This window comes from Glycine soja, chromosome 10, assembly GCF_004193775.1.
Source record: "Glycine soja cultivar W05 chromosome 10, ASM419377v2, whole genome shotgun sequence".
Lineage (NCBI taxonomy): Eukaryota > Viridiplantae > Streptophyta > Magnoliopsida > Fabales > Fabaceae > Glycine > Glycine soja.
Genome location: NC_041011.1, coordinates 44,995,158 through 45,011,257, shown reverse-complemented (window position 1 = coordinate 45,011,257; position 16,100 = coordinate 44,995,158). Strand labels below are relative to the sequence as shown.

Sequence of the window (16,100 nt, the reverse complement as noted above, 5' to 3'; positions counted from 1 at the left end):
TTTCAATGCATAAACCCTATAAAACTATATGAGCATGGGTGATCAAACCATAAAAACACAAAAAAGAGATAATAATATCCAAATAACATTAAACAGATAATTCGAATCATTACATCAAGAGTGTTTAATTGTTGAGCTCTCAACAATGGGTGATTTAGTCTCTTATTGTCATGAGATGTTTACTAATATAAAAAGGAAACAAGAGGTGTGGAAGAAAATGGAGGAAAGGATCCCCAAATGAGTGGGTTCTTCTTCTTCTCTCGTGTCCTAACTCCTTATTTTGGTCCTTCTAAGAACTGTCCTAGTTTCTCCCCTTTTTTGTCCTTTAAAACGTAGCACAGTCATGTTTTTCGACATTGATTATGCGCTAAGTCTGCACATACGCGCTAAACACACATGCAAAATCCAGCTAGCATAAGTGACTGCGCTAAGCCGTCAGATGTAGGTTAAGTCGCTAGATACAGGCTAAGCCGATAGATGCGCGCTAAGCCTCCAAAGATGTGTTAAGCTTGGCTTCCAAGTTAGCTCATTATGCTAAGCGATTGTTGACGCGCTGAGTGTACTACTCCAATTCTTCAACCCTCTTCTAGGCCTCCTCTTGTGTAACTCTACAAAAAATACATCAAAAAACACTATAAATTAACTAACTTTAGCATCTATTAGATAAAAACTCATAAGAAGCTAAATTCCTAATATTTTAACATAAAAGAAGCAATAAAAGAAAGAAAAATTAGATAATTGTTACGTGATATAAATATTCAAATTACGTACACATAACAATTATCATTATGTTATCTTATCCTTAGCTCTGTAAAACCTTAAATACTAGTATTTAAAATATTTCAATTGAGTTATTGAGTAAATGAGCATAAATCAATTTGTGTAAAACTTTATGTTTTCACATTGTTCCTCCTTACATGAATTCAATCAAGTATATACAAACTTGACATTAATTATTATTTCTGGTCCTCCCATTGAGTTGTGTGTTGAAAATATGTCAAGTCAAATGAATATTGCATGTGGGAGCATCTCCAACGCACCATGCTCAATTAGTTCTTTTAAGTTTTGGACCAAGACTTCTTATGATATTAATCTTTATTGGAGTACAAGTCTAAGATAAAGTCTCATCACATTTGTATTTCAACAATTTTATTACTTTTCATCTTCATCATAGAAAATTAAGTGAATAATGCATCAATGATCTCAATTTATCCCAACAAAGGAGGACACATAATTTCTGCCTTCAATATATTCCTTGTCACGCAAGTAGCCAGAACCAATGTTGATCATAGCCATGAACCTTGTTGCCTGAAATAAACTTATCAATGATGAAAAGAAGTATCTGCAGAATGCACGACAAAATTTGATTTGTTAATTTTTAATTTAATCGGTTATAATTAAATATTCTCCTTTTTTATAAAAAGAAATTCTGGCTTGATATACTTCCATATGCATTATATAAGAGATAAGAGATATATTTAGTGAGAAAAAAATTTATATAAGAAGATTAATGTATAGTAAAAAAAATATCTTTTAATTCTAGAAAAGGCCAAGAAATAAGAAAGTAATTAGAAAAACATAATACTTTCTTGATTTTGAAGGCAATGAATAAATTACAATTATATATATTTTTAAAATGATAGATATTTAAACAAGGGAGAATAATAACAATCATTTTTCATCAATAAAAATCACTTCTTTTGGAAGCAACCAAATTTACTTGTAATATTAGGTTTGGGAAAAAAGAGCCAGTTCACTATAATTTAAAAAAATTATCAAAAAAAATAGCTATAAAATAATTTTACACGATCATCTAATAATAATTCATCATGTATAATATATATTTATTTATTTATTATATTAATTACCTTAAAAGTCATACAAATAATAATTTATAATCAAATGATAGTATAAAATTATTTTATATTATTAATACATAACCCGTTAGATTCATTTACAAAAGACTAAATCACTATAAATTCTTAGATGATTTCAATAAGTTTTAATTAAATTAAATATTCTACTAATCAAATTAATGATTAAAAAAATATAATATTATAATATCATATCAGTGATTTAGTAGTCAACTTTTTTTTAATTCATAATCAATGGCTTGAAATTGAAGGTTAACAAAAATCAATTATTTAAAAAAATATGAAAATCACATATTTTTATTTTTTTTATAAGAAACTAAAATTATGGATTGAGTAAATTAGGGATACCAAAACTACAGGATTACAAAATTGATTTCGTAACAAAGGAAGAAGGAAAAAGGAAAAAGAGGAGAGAAAGGTTCTCAATTTGAATTTTCCACTAAAATTCAATTTGCTACCTTACTTTTTTAGCATAAAAAAAAAACGCATGTACAATGTAGTCCATCACCATTTCTAAAGCAGACAAAAGAATAAATCAAAAGGAGTATTTAAAGAAATAACTAATGTACGAAGACGCATTTAATGCATAGATTCGTTAATTCTAGGATTAGATGTTTTTAAATAGATTGTTTATACACAGTACAGTGGTAATGGTAAGGCGAATTAGACCATTGCCATAGGCCATCAAGCTCTTAATTTTATATGTATTTATAAAAATTAATTTAAATTAAAATTATTAGGTAATATATTTTATTATATTGTTTATTATTATTTTGTTAGTAAAATTATAAAATTTTAATATATGCATACACATAGATATATTATAAATCACTTGAGAAGTTTATAATTCATTTAAAAATTATAAAAAAATTAGTTTCCATTTACTTTATATTAAAAGAATCATATTAAAATGAATATAGTGATTAAATTTTATAAAAAGAAAATGATGTATATTTTGATGAAAATGAGAGTGGTGACATTACACATTTTTGTTATTGTAAAATATAAAATTATTTTCTACTTTTTATTTGAATTATAATAGTTGAGAATTGTAAAAAAGAAAGTGAATTGAAAAAAAATATTTATCTTGAACTAAATTTAAGTTTTAGTGAGCATTAATTTGATATTATTGGTCTTAACCTTTCTCCTTAAATTGAAGGTATTAAAATAAATACTGAGAAAAATTAATGTCTTATTAAAAATATTAAAAGTACATTAAAAAATTAATCATTTTATATGCATCTAATATTTATAAAATATAATTAATAATAATTGTAATTGTTGTCTTTGTTAAAAATATTCAAAATTAATTTTTTCTAGAATCAATTTGAGATAGTTTATATTGTAAGATAGAGTAGAATAAATTACTATTGAATGAAATGTAAAAATATTGCTTGAATTTAAATTTTAATTAACAATTTTTACACAAAAAAGTGAAAGAATAAAACAAAAATAGATAAGACTCGCATATAAAATTTACCTAAGGCCAAAAAATACATAGACATGGACATATTTATACAAAATATAAAGATTAAAATAATAAGTAATAAATAAAAATAATTTAAATACACTCTAACATGATTTTTAAAATAATAGTACATTTATCAATTCATTAATAAATATTCTAACAAAATCTTCTTGCAAAAATTAACAAAAATTAAAACTATTGAATGTGTTGCTCTCATGAGAGAGATAACCTAAACCCCTCGATCAATTGTAAAAAAAAAAAATGGACTCAAAGCATAAAAAAGAATATTGAAACAAATTGAATTTTGTAAAATTGCGAGACAAAAATATTTTATTTTCACAATGCTTTAGCATAATCCTCTAGTATTTTACTAAATTGGTCAAAACAAATAGGGTAGCAAAATCTATTAATCAATTTGATAAATCCATGAAACAAGAAATTCTTTCTGGTAAAAAATTACATTTTTATCATTATTTTTGTATACTTATTTTTATTAAGGATATTTATATAATTTTATATAAATGAGAATTATTTTTCTTTTACTTTAAAAAAAATAATTTTTTTATTCTTTTCTCCCAAACAACTTTTAAATCATTTAGCTTTTTACTCTCTTCCTAAAATCAAACATAGTATGCTATAAGATAAAATAAAAAAACCAAAATAATTATACTAAAAAAATGCCTCCATGTTTTTTATGCGTGATTTGACGTAATCGCATACGAGTGCGTTGGTTTGACGTCGCATAAATGAATCCAACTCACCTCACGCCACCCAAAGTTATTGTCTGCTTTTGCGTTGCCTATAAAAATAAAAACTAAGTCCCCCAAAACCCAATCATATCATTTCATTTCTTCCTTTGTCGTCCATCCCGTAACCATGTCTCAGGTGCAATTTTGCTTTTTATTTTTCTCTTGTTTTTCCCTCAATTTCTGATTCGGTGTTCTGGACTTCATAGCTAGCAATTTCTGAATTGTTATATCTGCAATTATTTATTGGAATCATTTGTTTGACTTTTCAAAAAATTAGGAATTCCTGTGTTTGGTTGGGAACCCTTAAAACTAGAGCAAGGATTATAACACGATTGGGCGAAAATTAAATGCATTTGATTTTCATTAACCATCGGTTTCTCTGTCAACTATTGCAGAATTTCTTACTTGTTCAGCTACCATTGTTTTTTTTTTTTTTTTTTTTTTGTATAACGCGCATGCTAGATCTCTGTTTTCAACACTTTATTCCTGATTATATGCTCTAACAATTAAGGGATGTGATTGCTTCCTCTGCTCAGGAATAGTTGAATTAGAATGTTGTCTGTTATTGTTGGTCAAAGTTCAAATCCAATACTAGATATGATTGATTGGTTCTTTCTTATTTGCTAACAATTTTCAGATTATGGCGTGGTGTTGTTCTTTTTTGTTACTATTACTAGGTATAGAGGATCTGTCTGAAGGATCTAAAAGAGTTTGGTCAGATGAACTAGTGTTCAAACGTTTATTTTGTTTTTCTTTTAAAGCTTGTCGGTGTAGCTTTCAATTTGTATTTGCAGACTCCCCCTCCCTCCCTCTTCTTAAATTGATCATAGTGTTTCTTAAATTCAAAGTTGAATGTATTCGTTTATGTGTGGTTATTGGGGTTTTAGAATTAAGATGATTTTTTATTCCTTTTTCTCCCTCTTAATATGAAATTTTATGCATTATGATTACAGACTGTTGTCCTCAAAGTTGGTATGTCATGTGAAGGATGTGTTGGAGCAGTGAAGAGAGTTCTAGGAAAATTGGATGGTATGTCAAATCCCTTGGACTGAAATTGCCATTATATTGTATTTAGCAACATTTTGATTAACTGTTAGTGCAAACTCTCTCTAATACCCAATATCAACATGAAAATGGTTCTCACACAACCACTTTACTTTGTAGTTCTGTGCCTTTGGTCAATTTCTGTCAGTCCAGATATGTTGTCAGCATGACATCTTAATTCTCAAAAGTTTTTGGTTTCTGAATTCTGATAGAACATATGAAAATATCATATATAAGAATATCTTAAAGTTATCCTCTAAGTTTACTTTTCCTCTTTCCTCACTATCTCTTGGGATTGGTTACCGTACTTTCTTATCTTCTAATATCAAACACAACAAATACATTGCATTATATTTCAGTAAATGTCAATTCAACGTTTCATTATCTTTTATATCTCTGTTTCCCTCTCTTTCCTAAAACCCGGAAACTTCAACAGTTGCAAAAATGTGTCAGCTGTTTGTTTGATTCTGAAGCTCCTTCCTGAACTTTATTTCCTTCCCTATCCTGTATTCCTGTGCTATCTATGACTATGAGTGTTTCATGTGCCCTTACATGACTTAAGTAGTAGAACATTTTGAGGTCATTAGTAATGTTAAATAGCTCAAAGTTCTTTTTAACGCTTTTATCTCTTAACGTTATTTCTCTTTCCTGTTGGATTGTGATTGTTTGATCGTATGTGTTTCATGTTTGTGGTTAATTCTTTGTAATCATAAAAAATACCCTGCTCAGGTTGTCAATGACTCTGTTAATGCTGGTTATTAGAATGCAACGCTGAATTTGATGTGGTTTCTACATAGAAACTGACAGCCTTTTGCTATAATCTATTATATATATAAGAAAATAATCCAAGCTTCGTAGCCAATTTGTTTCTATAGAGTCCCGTGGTAAAGGAATATGATAGAAGTAAACATGTTGAGATGGAATCTTAATATGGATTAAAGTCATTGCAATGACTGTATACCAACCAAAGTTCCTCTTCCAATGTTGAAGAATAATAAGTGGTGATCTTTATTCGCAGGTGTGGAATCATATGACATTGATTTGAAGGAACAAAAGGTGGTAGTGAAAGGAAATGTCCAGCCAGACACAGTTCTGCAGACCGTTTCCAAAACTGGGAAGAAGACTACCTTCTGGGAAGGTGAAGCAGCAGCATCTGAAACTAGCACAGCAACTGCCTAAAACATTTGCCTCTATTCTGTGCAGAAGAAGTAGCTGTGTGAATCAAATACTATTTGATGGTCTTGAAATAATGATGAAACTTTGTTATCTGGTGTATTTTAGTGTCAAAAAAAAGACTGATGTATATTACTGCTTTTCACGTCAGTGATACTGTATTAATGTGCTTTTATTGAGAGTTTAACTTCCTTTGTCTTTGTTTATTTTCTTTGTTCGGTTAATCAAATGTTTCTCTTAGAATATGTGTTTGGGTTCAACTTAATCCAAAAGAGTTAGTTCAAAGGACGAGAATTACTCCACTTATATATTATATCTTGACTTTATCTTTAACCGATGTGAAATTTTGAATTTTTCTCAATATACTTCCTTACGTCCAATACTTTTGGGTTTGGTACATGATTAAACTATTAGTGACCCATTTAATAAATCTATAATAGACTTTGATATCATCATACAATATGAGTTTTACTTTAACTCAACCCCAAAACATATCTACATATCTTAAAGTGTGAGGGTTGGGTGTTTTTCAATAATTTTCAAACTCATCTTTAATTGTGAAACAATGTTTCTCCTCCCTCTCCTTTCTCCTTGACATTCTCTTCTAAAAAAGGGTTCATTATTTTAACTAAGTTGTTTTTATAAGCAATTGAAGTTCTATTTGCCCGGTTTGATAATGAAAAAAGAAGTTCTATTTGGCCGTGCCCAAAAAAAGTTCTATTTGTATATTACCTTTTCTAAAAATCGAGGTCAGCAACAGCCAAACAGGTATTAAATGTATGTTAAACTAGTTCGCAGCATAGTGCTTTGTGATGTATTGAGAAAGTACAAGCAATAAAATAAAACCCTGAAATGCATGAAAAAAAAAATACACATACATAATTTAGATTAAATGAAATTATTATGTCAATATAATTGAAAAATACTCGTCCACAATGTCCATGAGCAAACCATCTACTTTAAATCCTTTCGTTAAACTCATTTGGCAAAGCTGCTTCAGTTTACTCAAACCCAATTGGATGTTTAGGTGCTACAGGAAGATAAACGTCCTTGAAGCTTAAGACCCAGCAATAGTTTATGCATTCACGTCCAAGTACATTAATGAACCAGACTCAAATGTCTTCTACTTTAAAAAATGAAAGTATTGTGGAGAAGTTCGATAACAAAGGGCCAACGCATATAAAGATAAAATGAGAATTTTTATATTGCTTTGACATCACACAAGAGTAGAATGATTGAGTCAAACAACATAAAATAAACTGTAACTTTCCTTTAAAACAAAAAACAAACAAAAAAATGTCGCTTATCTGTTATTTCTTTTAACCGTCCAATATAAAAACAGAAATTTCTTAGATAATAAAATGTCTTACATATAAATGTTCCATTATTCTAGTTAACTATGTATAAATTTTATTTATGTAACTAGTATATTCATGGCTAGTCAAATCCTAGAAAAGATAATCATTGGGGAAATCTCAACGCATAACTGTTATATGGCTTTTTTTTCCTTGCTAGAATTAACATGGTTGGTAATTGCAACCACCAAAGCTGCGAATCAAAATCAAAATGAGAGCACTGAGAGCAAAAACCTTGTTTTATACACCAAAAAACTAGATGCAATTGGCAGTTGAAATGGTAGGTCCACCAACCAACAACAACATCTGTTAAGAAACAATAATTGGTGTGGACAAGCGAAACAGGAACAGTAGAAAGTGAGCAAGATTTGCCTTATTTCATATTCGAATCTTCCTATACGTTCCCTTTCATATTATCAGAAAGAGAAATATAAAAGTAAAATTAGCAAACTAAATCTAAAATAAATGATGATAGGGGTTGTCATAGTTATTTTCACGTCTTTTCCTTTTCATAACATTAAAAACCGGTATCCAATGAATAATTTGAAATTATTTGTTCACCCCTTTCTAAAAATTAAATAAATTTGTTAACTAGGCCAACTCCAGTTGAGGGCACATATAGATCATAAGCACCTAACACATGCCCATTGATCGATCTGCTTCTTTGCTTTTTGCAATAGGAGAGATTTATTTTACACAGCTATAATTAATTAATTACACAAAATCCACACAATGTTTTTATAATCTTTCAGATTTTAGTAATCCCATATATGGTAGTTGTTTAATTTGAATATGAAGCGTGTCAGTTGTGAAGGTGGAGTTGTATATATATATATACCCTTCTGGCTTCTAATAGAAGTCTAGAGCGTTGTTTGTGCAATTATAGAGAGGAAGCAACTCCTTGCACTTGTCTGATGAAGGGATGTAGGGAGGGGTAGCACACCTCAACAATGGCCAATTGACCCCGTTGAAAAATGGATGGTGCTTAATTGCCACGGCACCCATTCTAGACCCTAGTCTCATTCTTGAGTCCTTCACCAAAAGTTGTGAGATCAAATCCCTGGCTGCTCCAGGGATCATCGGCTCCTTAGGAAACTCAAGGGCTCGAGCCACTATGTTGGCTAGGGTTAGCTCATGCTCAAGTCCCTTGAAGGGTGTCATCCCATAGAACATTTCAAAAATGAACACACCCAATGTCCACCAATCAACGCCGTTCCCATGACCTTCCCCCGAAATCACTTCTGGCGCCAAGTACTCGTGGGTCCCAACGAACGACGTTGATCGAACTTCTATTGGCTCTGCTATGATCTCAAGGGACCCACTGCGAGAGGACCTCTTGCTACCACCTTGCTTTGGATGGAAGCATGGGACCGATGGGACCATGCAATTCGGCAACATGCATGATGACATGTTCTTGGAATGTTCGTTACTACCGGTGTTGCTGGGTCGATCTTCATCAAACACGATCTGAGCCGTTGATGTGGTATCGTTACCTTTTAATGATAGGTCAAAGTCTGTGAGCATTATGTGACCGTCTGATCTTATGAGCACGTTTTCAGGCTTCAAATCACGGTATATTATCCCCATCATGTGTAGGTACTCCAACGCAACCACTACTTCAGATGCGTAGAACCTTTAACAGCCAAGTCAACAAAATAGTCAAATTGTTATATTATCGGCATCATATTATTTTTGGTATATCAGCATCATAATTTTATTACAATCAATATTTCTTCAATAATTAGGTTATGTGGGGTCCAGTTTTGAATAATCATAGCCATTATTTTTAAAATTTGACCAGGGAAAAAACGTCATAAAATTTTGTTTTTCAGAAGAAAAAATAAATGAAAAGGATGATAGTGTCCTTAAATATTGACAAGAAAGCAACCACTATATATTGCTTTATAAATTTACAGCTTACATTGCATTATGGCCATTCCTATTTAGAGCCCGTAAGTTGCATTTCAATATATACTCCAAGGCAATCATTTTTTATTTTATTTTTATCTACAAGTATCTTCTATGTAAACCAAGGCAATCAAGTCACAACAAATTAAAATTTTAAATTGTGATTCGTCGTTTTGTGGAAGTTAAACCTTTTGCTCCATTAGTTAATTTATGCAATAGTTTAGTATGAAGGTCCCAATCCAAGTTTCGGCAAGATTAAAAAAGCGTGCATGTTAAGGGAAAAATAATTAAATCTCTAGAAATTCAGAAACGACGAGATAGGGAATTATTATTAATATTATTATAGCATTCAGATAATGGTTACTGGTTAAGTGGGGGTGGCACTAAATTATTATTTGGTGCACGACGGACACAGCAAAAGACTTCGTGGGCTCACAATCAAAGGCATCAGAGGAGACAGGAATTGAATCTGATGGCCCACAGTCAATGAAATTATGAACAGACTAAGCCAATTCAACTCAAAGCCAAGGACCTATCCGAAACTGCATCACCAAGTATTAATTAAACATTGTCCTTTTGGTTACATTAGCGGTGATAGCTAGGAAGAAACACAACTAGAGGAAAGAATAACCTCCAACACATGCCAATGTTAATTGAGTTACAACCACAAAAAAACAACATCTCAGACAGCAACCATAGCTATTAAGTTTGTTTCTATTTATAACCTCACGTATTTAATTAATTATATAGCATAACAAAGTATTAGTAAGAAATTAGTCATTCTATGAAATTATATATTTTCTGCATGCACCATATTCATTGATCATCTAAAATTTCAAAATCTCTAGTCTAGAAATCAAACACGGGAAACAATATACATATCTATAATCTGAAGAAATTATAAAGGTTAATCTAATGGAGATTTAAGAATGAAAGAAAAGGGGTGAGAAAAGAATCTTCCACCAATATATTTGTCATAAACTAATATTTGTTGATAAAAAGAATATGCATATCATTAGATTATCCTAATTAAGCTTGACGCAAAAAATCAATCATGCATGTGGAAATTGTCGCAACACGTAGACATTTAGGCCAAAGTGTAATTAATAAAGCTCACATGCACATTAACATCGATCAAGGAGAGTTAAAAGTAATGAAATTAAGGAGGCATACAAACCTAACGGCGGCGTGGTGGAAGCGTTTATCGGGCTGGCGCTGGCGGAGGACGTGGAGGTCGCCGCCGGGGCAGAACTCGGTGAGGAGGTAAGACCAGCGAGGCGAATCGAGAGAGGCATAAAGAGTAGGCAAAAAAGGATGATCCACCATTTGTAATATCTCTCTCTCGACCTTAGCTCTCCTGTCTTTGTTCCTGGCAACGAGTTCCTTCTTGTCCATCACCTTGGCCGCAAAGAGGCAACCGTTGGAGCCCTTGAGCTCCACCAAGTAGACGCTTCCGATGTCACCGCTCCCCACGCGCTGCACAAAGCGGAGGTCGCCGAGTGCCAGGGTGGCGCCACCGCAGCGCTGTATGGCGTCCCAGGAGGGGTCCGAGGAGGGCGCATGGGACTTTGCGGAGAACGTCCACTCCGTGCCGGCGGTGGCGGAGTTGCCGGAGCCTTCCTCCGCGGAGGACTGCATTGTTTTGTTAGTGATAACAATAACGATGATGAGGATAATGATAACAAATAGAATTGGAGTTTATTTGTGAGAGAAAGAGAGAGGAAGGTCTGTGTGTGGTGTGGTAATGGAGAGTTTTGAAAAGGGAATCAAAGAGGGGGGTGGGGGCATAATGGGCCGGCAGTTTATTATTGGGCCATGCCTTCATACTAAATAGGCCACTGGGTCAAGGGGCCCATCTGCTTACAATTTTTTTTTTGTCTTTTTATATTATTCCTCAATTCTCAATGACATATCAACTAAGTTTTGTTCTTTTTATTTTTTTCCTTTTCAGAAAAGTTGTAGCCTTTTGAAGGCACCCTGATTGCCACCAAGCAGCACATCAATGATATGTTGGAGCAACATGTGAAATACACTTAGAAATTATTGCTCAAAATATTAGACTTAGCCTCAGGAGATCTCCCTGAGAAGAATTATTTCAAAAAGAGATTTAAATCTACGCCCATGAAAAAATTATGAGAATTCATTTCAAATCCTTAATTACAGTGATGAACCAAATTGGACTTGTAATAAAGTATTGTTTCTTGTTTTACACAAATTTCTTTTAAAAGGTTGTTTCTTATGTCGGTATATATCTTACCATTTTTTAAAGCTAATTTGGTGCAAGGTACTAAGCGATGGTTATTAGTCTTAAATAAATAAATAAAAACAGTGGTCATTAGTAATTTAGTACTAACACCTGATTGGTTTGGTTTAAATGACAGGTATTTTAGTCTTCTTAAATAATATTTTGAGTTAACAAATTTATGTATGAATAATATTAGAAAAATTAATTTCATTATGTTATAAATGTTATCATTTTAAATAAGAAAGGATACTTATGATTATTTTTTTTAAATAGTGACAGGCTTAAAAAAACTGAAAGAAATTACAAGTTTTGATATTATATTTATATTTATTTTATTTAAAATAAAAAATATTCCACTGCATGTATGAGCGGGTGAAATTAAAACTTAATCAGCAAATCAAATTTTATATATTTTTTTCTTACTGGTATTTTTTCATATATTGTAATGTCCATTTAGAATTTAACTTGACAGTGTGTTTTAAAATAATCGAGCTATTCCGTCATTAAGGAAGTGTTTAGTATAATTACTTGTTTTTTACTGATTTAATATAACTACTTTAAAAGTTATATATGTAAATTAAATATAAATTCTCTCATTAAATAAGTTATTCTAACTTACCTAAACACAACACGGATCCCTTATATCATTGCATCCCCTTTGAGTCATACCGAACTTTAAATTCATAAATAATTTATATAAAGTCAGAAATTCCACTTTATCCATTATACTTAAAAAAAACATATGGCAATTCAAACAAACAAATCTTATTCAAAACACACGCGAATCTTTATTGTGACAGATAGGGGGCCATGACCCTTCCAAAAGTTTTAAAAGTTTTTTATGGTAGCAAGTTTTAAAACCTTTAAAAATATATGAAAAAAACAAAAAAAAACAATAATACTATGTAAATTGGAAATAAAATTGACTAAGACACAATTAAAAGAGTCTGCTTTTTTTTATAGAATTAAAAGAGTCTGCTTAAATCATTACTTTATATTTCCATTATTTATTTAAATTGATGGAGTAAATAATCTAATTGTTGATTATTTTCTCTCTCTTTGACAGCCTTGATCCTTTTTTACAATCGCATATGTTATTCTATTATCAGACAGGGTCATATAAAAATTATATACTTGTATCTTTTAGTTGTATTCGTTTTTAGATAATATTATACTTATTAAAAACATTCGTTACTATAATTATTGTGGTTTGATTTTATTTTCTTCCTTCTTTCTTTTACACAATTTTAAGATAAAGAAAACTTTAAAAGTCAAGTTAAATGTTTTTATAACAAAAAAAAAAAAATAGAATACTGAATGGTGTCTCAGTTTGATATAACAATTTTTTTAAAAAAAAAGACTCTCCGCTTATTAAATACTTATATTCTATCTTTTTCTACTCAAAGGATTAAGTAAAACTAAATATCTTACAAAAATCGAACTAAAAATTGAATACAAAAGAAAAAGCACTTAAGGAAAACAATTTAGTTTCAGTTAAGAAGTAAGAGGTAAATTAATACTAACAATTTCTTAATTACACACACATTTTGTTATAAAAATTACTTAAATTAAAGTAGGGAATAGTATATTTTAATTTATCAATCTTATAATAATAATTAAAATGAGTTTTATGTTAAGTTGTAGTAAAAGTTTATTTTTTTAAAATCCCAACCGGAGTACCTCTCTAGAATATCAACAGACAGGATTTTGCCAGGTTTTGCGGTTGTTGTATATGTCCGGTAGGTCGATAGCATTTATCTTTATTTAGATGTTTCTCTTTTTTCCTTATAATATAGTTTTATTTGCTATTAATTGACTTTTGTTCAAATCCATAAACAAATACCAATTGTTTATTAAACTAGTTCTCCATATCCATTGAAAATCACAATAATTCTAGTTAATTATTTTAAAATTTTATAGAAACTAATTTTTAAATTTTTTCTTCCTTGACCAAGATTTTCAGCAACTATAAGTTATTTGAATTATTAATACCAGAGTCTAGAGATATGTGCAAAATTAAACTAATAAAATTTTAAAAACTATTGACTAAATAAATTTAGAGATAAAATTTAACATGCAAATAATTTAAAATAACTAAAGTGAAAAATTATAAATTTAAGATATTAGCATAAAAATGTTAATATAGTTAAAGAAACATGTATAAATTTTATTTTTAAAGAAGTAAAAACATAAATAGCTAAGATATTATTAAAATAGTCAAATTTGAAAGTATAAATAACTGAGCTTTGACAAAAAAGGAAATTTTCAATATTTTAAAATAAATCAAAGTAATTAAAGTTGACATTTAATTCGAGAAAAAAATCTTAACTAAAAAAGAAAATTTAAAATGATTTTCTAATTTAACTTTCTTATAAAATAAAAACAAATGTGTTAAATAATAGCGAATCCACTTAACACGCACACGCACACAAAATACAAAAGGAAATTACCTAAAAGTCAATATGTTTAAGACTTGACTAAGAATAAGAATTAATAAATAAAAGTCAATATGTTTAAAACTTGACTAAATTTAAAAAATTTAGATTTGTAATATAAAAATTAATACTTTGAAACTTGACTATATTTAAAAATAGGAGAATGGCATCTTATGAAAATCTTTTAAGTAGAAAAATTATTACATAGGAAATTACACTCTTTATTCAAATAATTTTATGAAAAAATTCCACAAAATGTAAAATAGGATAAAATAGATTTTTTTTTCTTAATCTATATTTTGTTGTTTCGATTTGGTAATATAAGTTTAAAAGGTTTTATTTTAATCCCTTAATATATTTCTGTTAGACCAGAGTTGAACATTAAATTACCTAAAAGACCTAAAACAATTAACTACAATATGATCTCTAACTGTTAAAAAGTAATTTCATAGGCTACAATTCACGGATAGCGATTGATACAAACATGCCTTTATTAAGTCAATAAAACGATACCTAAGTCCCTTTAATTTAAGCATTCTAAAACCCACACTACGACCCATTTCTGAAGTGTTCAAATTAAAGGCAAAATTGGTATTAAGGGTAAACACAAAATTTACTACAAAATTGTACTACCATATTATTAAGGAATACAAAATAGTTGTGTATCTCAATTTATGTTTAATTGGAAGATAGTAATGATGTGGTATTAAATAAGATTATTCATAGACTATAATATTAGGTCAAATTCAGGGGAATACGAAAGCTAAATCAATTATATAATAATAATAATATAAGATGAGTTAAATAGTTTAAGTGAAAATTTATTACGCACTTAACCTAAACTGAATCAAATTTATGTTAATTTGATTTAATTTAAGTAATTGGGTTTCATGTTTTTCTATTTGTTTGTAAAAAAAACTGTAAAAAAAATAATATCAAAGTCTTAATCATTATTGTTAATGGACGGTTGAGCTTAAGGTCTAACTTGTATTATGGGCTATATATTTCAAACCAAAACGTCTCACCCTTATGATATGATCCATGACCAAAGCCAATGTCCATATGCAAGATGCCTAAGATACACTCATGAATAGTAGATTGTACATTGTCATATAGCAAGGTTATCCTGCGGCTACACCAAGATAGGGCATCCTTGCCCTTAAGAGGCTTTTTTATGTCTCATATTAGGGAATCGAACTCAACCTTGACTCTTATAAATACCATCGATCAACACCATCGCATTGGGCATGCATTTAATATATACATTATTGTCAACTCTTATAAATGTTTTTTGCAAGTGCACTTTTTAGCACAATCTAACCTTAGGAGAACTTGGATCTTAGCCCATTAAGCACACAAAGTCTAAAACTCTTCATACTGCAACTCAATTCCAATCATCCATATGCCAATAGTTTACCTCAGACTCATCAACCATGTCCATCTCAGACAAATTAATTACCATGCATGTTTCTCTCCTTCTACAACTTCTTACATGATTATTGATCATGTTAATGGATGCAATGCAAATTCACTTATCACCATTTCTTGTTTACCATTGTCACATCTTGCCATTGGCAACAAATCACATATCGTAGTTTTAACAACTTAGCATTTATTTGCTTGATTTACTTGCCATTAGGATACAAATGTCAATAAAAATAATGGAAAAATGTATATTGTGTGTAATGCGTAAAGGATGAAGGAGCATAAAACTCAAGCTACAAAGTAAGGAGAAAAATGTAGAAACCAGAGCACATGATGGTGAAGTGTAACACCCTAGCTAGCTAGAGGATAAACAATACTTTGTGAAATAAAAGAAATTCATAATGAACTTAAATAAACTTCATAC

The 16,100-nt window shown here is 30.1% G+C and overlaps 2 protein-coding genes across 2 annotated transcripts; one reads left to right on the top strand and one right to left on the bottom strand.

Moving 5' to 3' along the window:
- Positions 1 to 4,076: 4,076 nt before the first annotated feature.
- LOC114369256 (copper transport protein ATX1-like) lies at positions 4,077 to 6,621 on the top strand. Its single transcript, XM_028326447.1, has 3 exons — positions 4,077 to 4,227; positions 5,045 to 5,120; positions 6,154 to 6,621. The coding sequence occupies exons 1-3, from the start codon at positions 4,219 to 4,221 to the stop codon at positions 6,312 to 6,314; spliced, it is 246 nt and encodes an 81-aa protein (XP_028182248.1). The 5' UTR covers positions 4,077 to 4,218; the 3' UTR covers positions 6,315 to 6,621.
- A 1,529-nt stretch (positions 6,622 to 8,150) lies between these two features.
- On the bottom strand, positions 8,151 to 11,351 carry LOC114370655 (serine/threonine-protein kinase D6PK-like). Its single transcript, XM_028328045.1, has 2 exons — positions 10,749 to 11,351; positions 8,151 to 9,296 (listed from the first exon to the last, which is right to left on the bottom strand). The coding sequence occupies exons 1-2, from the start codon at positions 11,207 to 11,209 to the stop codon at positions 8,513 to 8,515; spliced, it is 1,245 nt and encodes a 414-aa protein (XP_028183846.1). The 5' UTR covers positions 11,210 to 11,351; the 3' UTR covers positions 8,151 to 8,512.
- Positions 11,352 to 16,100: the final 4,749 nt, after the last annotated feature.